Genomic DNA, 11,327 nt, shown 5'->3' with positions numbered 1-11,327 from the left:
ATTTTTTTTACAATATTGTCATTCAGGTGAAACTAAAATACAAGTATAAGGTGAGGATTTTCCTGGAGGAGAGCATGTCTTTCGGTGTGTTGGGAGAGCATGGCCGAGGGGTCACTGAGCACTTTGGAGTCAAAGTAGGTACTTTCAATTTGAAGTTTCATGCAACTAATGTTCAGACGGTTTGTCACAGGTCTGAGGAAGGACTCTGTTCTAGTATTGGACTGCAGTTCAGAACTGTACTCTGAAACGCTCCCATTTTCTTTTAGGCCGTGTTTGATTTTTCCTGTGGGGACTGACAACATACTTGTTTCTCATGTTTGTGCAGATAGAAGACATTGACTTGATCAGTGCTAACATGGAGAATTCTGTGGCCTCCATTGGAGGCTTTTGCTGTGGACGCTCTTTTGTTATAGACCACCAGGTAAATGCCTTCAAATGGGTATTTCTGTGAAATGTGTTACCGCCCCCTTCCCCCACTCCGCCCACTGATGCCCATTGAATAAATAATTGAAATGTTTTGTTTAACTCCTGGCACTGGATTTAAGAGTGAAATTTTAGCTCTCGAAATGAAACGTCTATAATTTCCATGGAAAGTATGGGGTGCATCCCTTCTCTACGACGCATTGTAGTTATTCATGGTCTCCAGTGACATGATGTGATTCAGTAATAAGAATGCGTGTCTCGTTATTTTGTAGCGCCTGTCAGGCCAAGGCTACTGTTTCTCTGCGTCCCTGCCTCCCATGCTAGCTGCTGCTGCCATAGAGGCCCTCAGCATCATGCAAGAGAATCCAGGTACACTTTTCTTTCTGTTCACATCAGGCACTCTTGTGCCAAAATTACATTAGTTCTTGAGGCAAAAAAAGTTCCTCTGGCCCATTGTTATTTTGGATCCACACTGCAGCAGAGGAACATTTAAGTAGTGTATGCAAATCAGGCATGCGCTGCAGCAGTAGTAGATGAGTTTATTTGCATGTACGCCACCATTGTTACAATGCATTCTGGGTAGTGACCTTGAATGGTGTCAGCCCATATTGCTGTTCTCTGCCCAGCATGGCAAAATAAACTGCTGCTCCCGTCGTAAAAAGTAGTCAAAATGCCACTGTGCGCAACTTTTGGATGTCATTTTCAATCAAAGGGAAATACAGTAATCAAAACGTAAGGAAAGGATGGAAGGAAGTAAAGAAAATGTTGGAAGGGATGCGGTTGGAAGAGTCACGCTGCCCAAAGGCCCCCAGCTGTGTTCTCGTCGTGTGTCTGGCGATAAACGTCGATCATTCCAATGCCTAAAAAGCTGGTCAACACCTCTTGCTAGCACACTGCAGCTAATAAATTAACATATCGTCGCTGTCCTGTGAAAAACACAAATGATGTTGTCTTTAAAAATGTTTACGTTCATGGGATGTCCGCATTTCGGCAGCGTACCAGAAGCAAGCTCATTAAGTGAAACGTTGGCTTTCAAGTCAAGGTACCGCGATACCGGTTCACTGTTACAATACCTTTAGAGAGTTTTTGCAAGTCCCATTAGGTCATCTTGATACATCGAAAATGTGACAATTTTAAAAAGACTGAGCGGTTGTGCTCTGATTTGCAGACATATTCACCGTTCTGAGGAAGAAATGCACATATGTTTACAAAGAATTACAAGGGTACGTATTCTACCATTATTATATCTTTTCTTCAATTTCAATTCATTACACCGATTCAGTCCACTCTCTTCTATGAAACGACACTGGAACAGTAGAAGTCTGCCTGATGGACGTTTTTCCCAAATTGCTTACACTGACTATATGTTTTCTGCCTACCGATTCAATTTTCCCCGAATTCACTCACAACCTTTGAGTCCTGATTTTCTCCAACTTATAAGCACTCAGTCAACCTATTTAATGGTTGACAAGGAGTCACAGTGCTGTTTGGTGAAATCCTATGTGAACACGCTAAACATGGACCAGACGAAGCAAAGAAGACAGTTGTTTTAGCAGGTTAGAAAGAAAATTATACATACGCATTCTAAAGGCAACGTCGACAAAACCATCTCGCTCCAAGCAACTTGATGTTCCTGTGACACCATAATTTTTTTCTTTACCGCCCACCCAAATAAGGCCTCTGGACCTTGAATTTATCGGCCGTGGATGCAAACAGAAAGAACAGCGGGAAATAAAATCAAAATGTCTCTGACACAATCTAGTATTTGTCTATTGTATTGCAGAATTCCAGGGTTGAAGTTGGTCGGAATGCAGTTTGCCCCCGCTCTTCACCTGCAGCTGGAGAAAAGTTCGGGCTCTCGAGAGTCTGACATGCAGATGCTGCGCTCAATTGTAGATTATGTGAGTTCCTTTTTGTTTTCTCACGAAATGTATCATAACGCCTCTCCTCGATGATACTGAAAGACCATTTCCTCTTTTCATCCCTTCTACCCTAGACCTCTTTCTTTTTAAGTAAAGCGTGCGTAAAGCCAGTTGTAAGGTCAAGACGATGTCACTGAGTTCATCCTCGATGCTGGGGAGGCTAGTGTGGTTTTTGCGCCATACCCTGTTGATAATCATGACAATTCCATGTCCAGTTCCATTTAATTTGAGTCATATTTGTCCCAAATATTTTAGTCGGACCGAAAATGTTGGTCTTCAAGTTGTGCAAGTCGAGACAGACATTTGTTTTCTGTAACTCATCCTAATTCCCATATTTTTGTTGTTAGTGTATGGAGAGGCAAGTGGCACTGACCCTCGCCCGATACCTCGAAAAAGAGGAGCGATATCCCCCTCCGCCCAGGTAAGATCACTCTTGATACCACAATTGCAGTCGATGGGGTGGCAGAGTTTAACTCTTTCAGGGACAGCGGTAACTACAATGGACCGCTTATCAGGTTACAGGGTGCACGAAAGGGTTAAACAACAAATATCTGTTATTCCTCGTGTCCTCAGCATCAGAGTGGTGGTGACCATCGAACAGACGGAGGAGGACATATTGAAGGCCAAGTCGTGTATCCAGGAAGCCGCTTTAACATTACTGAAATGAATGTGTTTTGTTTTGTTTTTTAAACCTACCGATGTCACTGGACCTCTTATTATCCATTCTTTGGACTGAATAGTGTGGATGACATGGAGTAACTCACGCACATTGTGTGCACACTTAAATTGTTTGGATCAAGAGCCTCATGATAGAGATTTGCATATCCTATATCTTTTTAATTTTTCTCCTCCCCTCTCAGAGTTTTGCATATCCTTTCCATGAATGTCAACTGAGAGCTGAGGCCAATAAAGGAAAAACGCTCGTGAAGCTGCAATGCCAATGTTACTCTTTGAAGAAGTTGACAGCAGTTTGTACATATTTTGTTGCAGATTAAAATGCTCCAACATCTGGAATTGACTCACTGACATTTGTTCATGTTCATTCAGCACATAACATTCACCGGCTTGGCATCTTGAGCACCTGACCATGTTTTTGTCTTTCGTTTCTTTCATCTTACTTTTTAGTTATTGTATATTCAACAAAGTTTTTCTACTAAGCCAATTATCGAAAAACGAAACATTAATATATAAAATAAAGGCTTTATTTCTGCCAGAAATGTGAAATGTTTCTTTCTTGAGCTGTTCTCTGTTGATTGACAAATTTTTCAATTTGTCAAACAAAATGTACATTTGCATTTATAGGGTTTTTTTTCGTTGAGTTTTAACTGTATTACACCACATATTTAGGTAGAGTCCGAAATTATCCTTAGTCCTTGTGTTAAATCCACACACACTTAGGAGCAGAGCCCTCATTTTTTTATGTGACAAGTACAAAACAACGATTACATAAACTTTGTTCCCTTTTTAGTTCTCTAGTGTGCTTCTTATTTTGTTTTCCTTTTTGGATGCAATGTCCAATGTTTCATTGTTGACATTTGTTAATTTTCCTATTTCCTCTTGAAATAGACACAGGAAGTACGAGTCAAGAGCAAACAGAAAATAGCACAGTGAAAATCCACCATCTATTGGTAAAATTACTGTACTACAACAGGAGGCGATCGACAACTGCCTGTTTGCCAGAAAGGTTTTGATCAAGATTGCATCAGAGTAGACAAAAAAAAAGCTCCTCCAGCTCTCGCTCCCTGTGCCAGTTCTGGCAGCGACTATACAAATCAGTCTCTCATTCAAAAGACACAAAACATTCATTTGTAATCGGACTGATTCAGGAAGACTATTGACTGGAAATATTCTCTATTGTATTTATTTGGAAAAATTGAAGGTTTAAAGAAGAAAAGTAGGAGGTTTACAATAACATTTGTGTTCCAAGGTAGACTGAATCTTCAAGTTCAATAAAGGTAGGATATCTTGTAGAATTGTTGTATTGCATTTACCACTATTTGTACAGTTGTCATCGCATTTTTACCCAGAAGATGGCAGCAGTTTATTTAAACTGAGATTTGTGAAAAAGAACGTCGACAGACATTAAACCCATTGGCAGAAGTTGGTCATCTTTAAAAACAGCTTGAGATGCGTGGATGAATTATGCGCTACATAACCAAGCACTAAATCAATATTACGCCGTTTTCTCAAAAAATACTTTTTCATTCTTGTAGGAGTCTAAAGATAACGACCTCAATCGCGTTGTGAAATTTTTATTTTCGGCGTGACCGCTTGTAATTTTGAAGTCAGTTGCCCGCTGGTGTTTTAAAATGTTTCATTGGCACTGACTACAACTTTGCGCGGCCCTTTTAACACATTTAAACAGACATTAGTTTGCTTTATGCAACTCCGTTTCTGTTGCAGCCCTCCTGCTGTGAATAAGCTGCAACATTCACTGACCGACCACCCCCCGTACCCGCACCCGCGCACGCACACAAGCGCACACACGTCGCGTTCAAGAACGCACGCATCTCTGTTGCAGACTTTCAGCGCGTGGAGCCCACTCGAGCAGCCGTGGGATAGCCCCGCAGCCCGTAACGCGGCTGTGTTCACCCGTAAGGACCCGCATCTCCTCTGGAGCTCCATGCCTCACCACCACCTTCATATGCGGAGATTGTGCGTCTTGTCCCGGCCCAGTCGCTGAATCGGAACGGCAAAAGCGAGGATCGTAGAAGAGGAACACAAGGTTTCTAAAACTGGATGATTCTCCACTCGGTTATAATTATTTTCAAATATATTTTCCCGAGGAACTTCTGGCGCTATGGCGAACTTCATGAGGAATTTGCTCTGGGTGCTTTTCTGGGGTTCAAACCTGAGATGCTACGGTAAGCCCACGTTCACATTTAATTTGAAGGAAAACTGATGCCCTCTGCGTCGAGTAACAGAAGAATATTAAGTTGCTCCTGCGAGATGGTCAAGACAATGATTCGCCAAAAGTTTCGAAAATCTTACTCCTGTTTACTTGGTAAAGATTAAGAACAGTTCCATATGTTTCTCGGGACGTGACGTGAAGTTTTAAATACAAATCCGGGTGGGGTTTGGTCCCCACAGGGTTTCTTTAACAAGTAAACGCTTATTGTTGACATGTGTTTCTAGCTCTTTTTCCGGAGGTGCTTGTGTTGGCCTGAAAGGGCGACTGTGTAGTTGTCATGTTAATTTCACACATAGCTCCAGGTGATTTCTACTCTTTGTCCTCCCATGTTAATTAATTTATCCTCTGGGGGTGGGGTGGGGGGTCCTGCAGTGATTTCCTGTTTTCAGCTCAGGCTTTGAGGACTCCCCATTTGGTATGAAGTGAAAGGAGCATGGGAGCAGGGCTTGGAGGTCTAAACCAATAGCACCCCTCCCCCTTTACCCCCTTTTAGTTGTGCAAGTAGACGTTTTTTCAATTACTGTAGTGTATACAGTACCTCAATGAGCTGAGGTTTACTTACTACAAGGTGGTGTGTTATGATGTACAAGGTTAGAAGATCAAGACCACTTAGGGTTGACTTGGTGTTCACACAGTCGACCACACACTCATCGCTTTTTCTGGAACATCCAAATCACACCATTATAGTACCACAGCAGTCAACTGGCTTTATTTCAAATTATAGTGGAAAACATTATATTCTCTGATACTGGTTGACCTCTGATTTGTTTGAATTTGGAATTCATTAATAGAGCCTACCACTCGTGGGCTAGCAAAATCTCTCGCCGGCCCACTTGCTAGCCCACTTATCAGTGTTGTCCATTTAGTCGCTGGCTCACACGGTATTGTGTTGTGTGTGTGAGCCCACATGATAAAGCTAACTAGCGGGCTAACAGGGCGGTGAGCTAGTGGGCTCGTGGGCTAGCAGGCAGACCATTAGCTAGGTCCTCTGGAATGACGGTGCTCAATACCTATAAAGCAGTGGACCGACTAATGCCAGAAAGCACAAGTGCATACAAAAAATCATGACAACTGAAATGGTGACAAAAAGTTGAATGCTATTCAGTGCAACCTTGATTTAAAAAACTATCAGGGGGAGGTCCGTTAATGTGCAAGTCAACCCCAAAAATGTGTTAACAATAAGTTCTATTCAGCCCAACAAGCCTTAACACAGCATTCTGGTTGATATTGTGTTTGTGGAACATGATGAGTTAAGTTGTGAAATGCACCCGATTTTGTCCATCTCAGGGGGCGGCCATTTTGCCACTTGCTGTCGACTGATAATGAGATCACAGTTGCTTAGGGCTCAGGTAACAACCAATCATAGCACAGCTTCAGAAAACAGATGAGCCGTGATTGGTCATTACCTGAGCCCTGAGCAACTGTGATGTCATTTTCAGTTCACAGAAAGTGGCAAAATGGCCGCACCCTCAGATGACTAAAAACAGGTGGATTTTTCTGCTTAACTTATATTCCACAATTGCAATATTTATCAGAATGCCACATGTAGACTAATGGAGGAGCAGAGAACATATTTTTGAAAAGAAAATTTTGTGCTTGACTTCCCCTTTAAAGGCCAATGTGATGTATATTTTACCTAAATAGATCAAATCTTCACATGGAAATTAATTTTACAAAACCAAGACAAAGAACAGCAGAAGTCAGACTCACCTACAAAATCCCAGTTCCCTTATCATGGGTCTGTACAGAAATACTGCTTCACTGCCTCACTCCATCTGTTCAGAAACGTGTTGTTCAAATGTGCAATTCGGTTATGGAGAGTTCTCCAAAAAAGAAGTGCCCGGTGCGTCAGGCACTACAGATGGAAACAGTTATAGCACAAGCTGCTGCTTGGTTTATAACATAGCCTGCATTTGGACATCAGTGAGAGGGAAGTGCGCTCTGGCTCTCCGAACACAAGTATTCTTGGTGGAGTGCTATTAGAGCATCAGAGTCAATTTTGCAAGGAGTTCCGGTTGCAATCGAAACTTCCGCTTGTAACTACGGAAGCATTTTAATACGAACAATAGTCCCTCAGATTTATATTGCACTTTTCGAGCCACTCAAAGACATTGCACAGTGGATATATTATTCACTCAGTCACTCACACATTCACACTGCAGCCATAGCTGCCTTGCGGCAGGCTGACGGAAGGGTGGCTGCCAGCGCGCACCTATGGCCCTTCCGACCACCATCAAATACTCACAACCAGCCGTACACCAGTGTAAGTGAAACTGGAGGAAAGGTGGGTCAAGTGTTTTGCCCAAGTATACAACATCAGACAAAGAGGGAATCGAACAGTGGACCATCTGGTTTTTGGCATTCTTCTTTTTAGTTTAAAATGATTTACCTTCACTAGGATCCTGTGTCACATTATGGGCTAAGGTAGAATCCTGGTTGGTTATTGTGCCTTTTGCTGATGTAAATTGTACTTCCATGTCATGGCCGCATGCTAGCGGCGGCGACTAACTTACATCACACATTAATTACCAAAACGACTACTTCTTCATCTTCTATTTCTTCTTTGACTTTCTTTTGGCAGTTGGCATATACCTTTGTTGCATTCCTACCACTTTCTTCAGCATGTTGTCAAGGAGGATACCTCTTGTTCTTCCTCCATTTCTTCTTCTAAAGTCTGGCAGTTCGCAAATACTTTTGGTGCTGGTGTGCTGGTAGAAAGAAGGTGGCAGTAAGTCAACACGATTCGAGAAGATGGATTTTGGGTGCCAATCAAAGCTCCAATTGTAAAATGGGATGGCGTCAAGCTGAAATGTCTTATTTCCCAGTTTGGTAAAAGTATTTTTTCCCCCACAACTCTACTGTGTTGGTCAGCTCGCATTTGGAAGCGTTTATTTTTAAACAAATTATTGACGAATCTCAAGTGTTGAAAATGGCTTGCCCTCTTTGACGATGCAATGTCAATTGTTGAACAAACATGCTGTTTTGGGTGTCTCTGGGGGTACGAGGATTCCGCCCATGCAAATCATACCCGAATAGAAGTCGCAGGACCAAAGATGAAAAAAAGGTGATTTATAGTCTGAAAAATGTAGTCATGAAGTGCTTGTGTTTAGCGCTTGCATTTGATGGCTTGTAAGGTTTGCACTATTAGCCATAAAGTTAGTTGTCATCTCCAGATCCAACATTCTTCCCTATTTCACAATGTTCAGTAATCCACATGGCGTCTGTTTTAACATTGCATCATCGCTGTTGCTCATTTCAATGTAATTTGCGGTTGTATTTTTCACTTGCTCATCTCCTAACACGAAGCAAAAAGCAAACCACGCGCAGACTCATCCTGATGTTGACAGAATTAACCTCTCCGGCTAAATTGAGGCTCTGAAATTCGCTGAAATGTTTCACATTCTGAAATCTACATTTTAAGTACGTATATTTACAATTTGTTGTCCCCCAAATCGTCACGTAAATCTGTGAGAAAGATTCGAATGTTAAGTTCATAAAGTGAAATTCGAGCAGATGGAACGAGTTAAAAGTCAAACCATCAGCTGTAGAAAAAAAAAAGTAGAAGGTAATTAATAAGCAGTCACTACAGTATGACTCACCCATTTGGGTTTCTTAGTCGAGCTGCTGGTGGTGGTTGAAATGAGACCGGATTCTCTTCCTTTACTGTGGGGGGCGTACAAGGAGAGCACTACTGTTGTCCCTGTAATCATATGGAACCAAAGACTTCGGGGAATACTTTCAACCAACCCCCAGGCATAGTAGTAACAGTTTATACATAAAGAAAAAGCTGGATATCATTGCTAATTTAACAAAAGGAAAATATGTAATATGTTGGCCATTGAGGAATTCTGTTGGGTTAAAAAAAAAAAAACACGTCACAGTCAACTTGTTTAAATGTCTGTCTCTTGTAAAACAGGGTGACGCAACATGCATTCTTTCAAGGAGGGTGGCCTCTGTTTTAATAATCATCATGTCTATAAACACTTGGACGCTACTTGCTAAAACTAGATAGCACGTCTCTGATATTAAATGTGTCCTCAAGACTGGGAGGGCTAATAGTTTTCGGCAAGGGTTTGAAAGGAGCACAAAACTGCTGCTTGAGTACATATGAAAAGACCACTCACCTTTTTGCTGAATGCACTCAAAAAAAATGTTACACTCTAAAAATTAATGCTTGAAGAATGTTGCACACCAATGAAAACTTGCAGAACACAGCAACACCAAATGCCTGTGGAGTTTTTGAACCGCACATTACATCTAAAAGTATTGTGGAAGTGAGGCCAATTAATTTTTGGAGACTAAAAATTAGGTTTGACATCGAAAGATGAATATGAGACAAGGGATCAACATGTCACTTTTTTAATTACTTACATCAGAATCGGGTACACAACCTTAAAACGTAGCATTGAGTAACGAGTGTCGACATTTGGCCCTATTCAAATAGATGTTGTTGGACATCTGGCAAACATACCAGCCAGTCAGTCGCATGTTAGAATGCTTTGCTGGCATGAAAAGTGGGCAGGTCCAAACAATAGGTGCTAAGTTGTCTATCAGATACAGATGTAAATACTGAATCTGGGAATAAAAGATCATGTTCAACTCAATGTCTTCAGTCTCCAGCAAAGGTAAATGCATTTGCCTCATGGTTACTTTTGGAGAGGTTTGTATACAGCCAACCTTGTAGAAACCTTCCTGTCCCCAAAGGGGACTAATTCCTGAAATTTTGAACAAGGTTGTCAAGAAAACACCTGTCTACACATGACTCAAAAAATACGAAATGTAATCAAGAATAAATTAAGAGCCTGGATATCTGGATTCTCCTGCATGGTTTTGAGGATATCTGGGGAAAAATCAATTTGGCTTCATACTTTTAAAGTTCTTCCATTGTAGTGACAGTCTTTGTCTATCTTGAAATCAAATGAAGTACTAAACTCAGGACTGGGTTCATGCATACTGTGGATAGACCATAACATCATTATCTTTACAAAGGCAGAACTTTGAAACAACTCTTATTCACATTAAATTTGTTTGCCTACTTGGTATTTAAATTAAGATACTTTCTATGAAATAACAAAAAAAAAAAAAAAAACAAACAGCTTTATACACAGAAAAAAAATACTGGTTGGTTAATTGAAGACTATAAATTGTCTGTACTGTACCTCAAAAAAGAAGGGTCTGATTGATTTACCAAAAAAAAAAAAAAAAAACATTGGTTGTGTCAGGAAGGATTCCACCAGCATCGACAGAGATAGGAGGCTTTGAACAAAAATATATTTATTTATAAAAACGCAAGACCGAAAAAGTAAAATGAAGGACGATGGTAACAAAGAACCGTGAAAAGGCTCGAACAAACCAAAAGCGCTTGCAAAGGGAAGGAGCAAGAAAAGCTTAAATTGCTTGTCAACTCAAAAGAGAATCCAATACACAAAGAACATAAACCGAGAATACACAACAAGAATACTTACAGAACAAAAATACTATGAATTACAAGGCAAAGGCTTTAGAATACCAAGAAGGTCCAGATAATTGAAGCACTTGGGGACGGCATTATGAGCAAGGTTTAATAATCCGACAGCCAGTTGTTGGCATGGCATGGCTTTTAAAGGAGAGAAGTAACAAGGCCAGATTCGGTACGGGTACGACTCGTGAGTGAACGCCTACTCTCCAGCTGGGGACTGGAAAAAACAAAACAAACAAGACAGCATCATGGCAGTTTGCATGCATTATGTTCCACCAACATATACTGTATATAAAAAAAAAAAAAAAAAAATCCTCGTCTCACCCCTCGGGTGGTGTCCATCCCTCATTCAGCTCGGGTCCTCTACCAGAGGCCAGGAAGCTTGAGGGTTCTGCGCAGTATCCTTGCTGTTCCCAGCACTGCACATTTCTGGACTGAGATGTCCGATGTTGTTCCCGGGATCTGTTGCAACCACTCATCTAGTTTGGGGGGTCACTGCCCCAAGTGCTCCGACCACCACAGGCACGACTGTCACCTTTACCTTCCAGGCTCTCTCCAGCTCCTCTCTGAGCCCTGGGTATTTCTCGAGTTTCTCGTGTTCCTTCTTTCTGAT

At 41.4% G+C, this 11,327-nt stretch overlaps 2 protein-coding genes across 2 annotated transcripts in view; both read left to right on the top strand.

The window, feature by feature from the left end:
* LOC109530109 (serine palmitoyltransferase 1-like) overlaps positions 1-3,562 on the top strand; it is a 7,094-nt gene extending 3,532 nt beyond the window's left edge. The window contains exons 4-10 of the mRNA XM_019893684.1: positions 27-134; positions 326-421; positions 696-792; positions 1,592-1,646; positions 2,207-2,324; positions 2,693-2,766; positions 2,919-3,562. Coding sequence (XP_019749243.1) covers positions 27-134; positions 326-421; positions 696-792; positions 1,592-1,646; positions 2,207-2,324; positions 2,693-2,766; positions 2,919-3,012 — 642 coding nt within the window. The 3' untranslated portion in view covers positions 3,013-3,562. The remainder of the gene's footprint in view (positions 1-26; positions 135-325; positions 422-695; positions 793-1,591; positions 1,647-2,206; positions 2,325-2,692; positions 2,767-2,918) is intronic.
* A 1,224-nt stretch (positions 3,563-4,786) lies between these two features.
* ror2 (receptor tyrosine kinase-like orphan receptor 2) overlaps positions 4,787-11,327 on the top strand; it is a 59,473-nt gene continuing 52,932 nt past the window's right edge. Inside the window, exon 1 of the mRNA XM_019894642.1 lies at positions 4,787-5,209. Coding sequence (XP_019750201.1) covers positions 5,146-5,209 — 64 coding nt within the window. The 5' untranslated portion in view covers positions 4,787-5,145. The remainder of the gene's footprint in view (positions 5,210-11,327) is intronic.

The sequence above is a fragment of the Hippocampus comes genome, unplaced genomic scaffold (assembly GCF_001891065.2).
Source record: "Hippocampus comes isolate QL1 unplaced genomic scaffold, H_comes_QL1_v1.1 scaffold123, whole genome shotgun sequence".
In the NCBI taxonomy this organism is placed as follows: Eukaryota; Metazoa; Chordata; class Actinopteri; order Syngnathiformes; family Syngnathidae; genus Hippocampus; species Hippocampus comes.
Note: the sequence above shows the minus strand (reverse complement) of the source record. Positions and strands in the feature narration are given on the sequence as shown.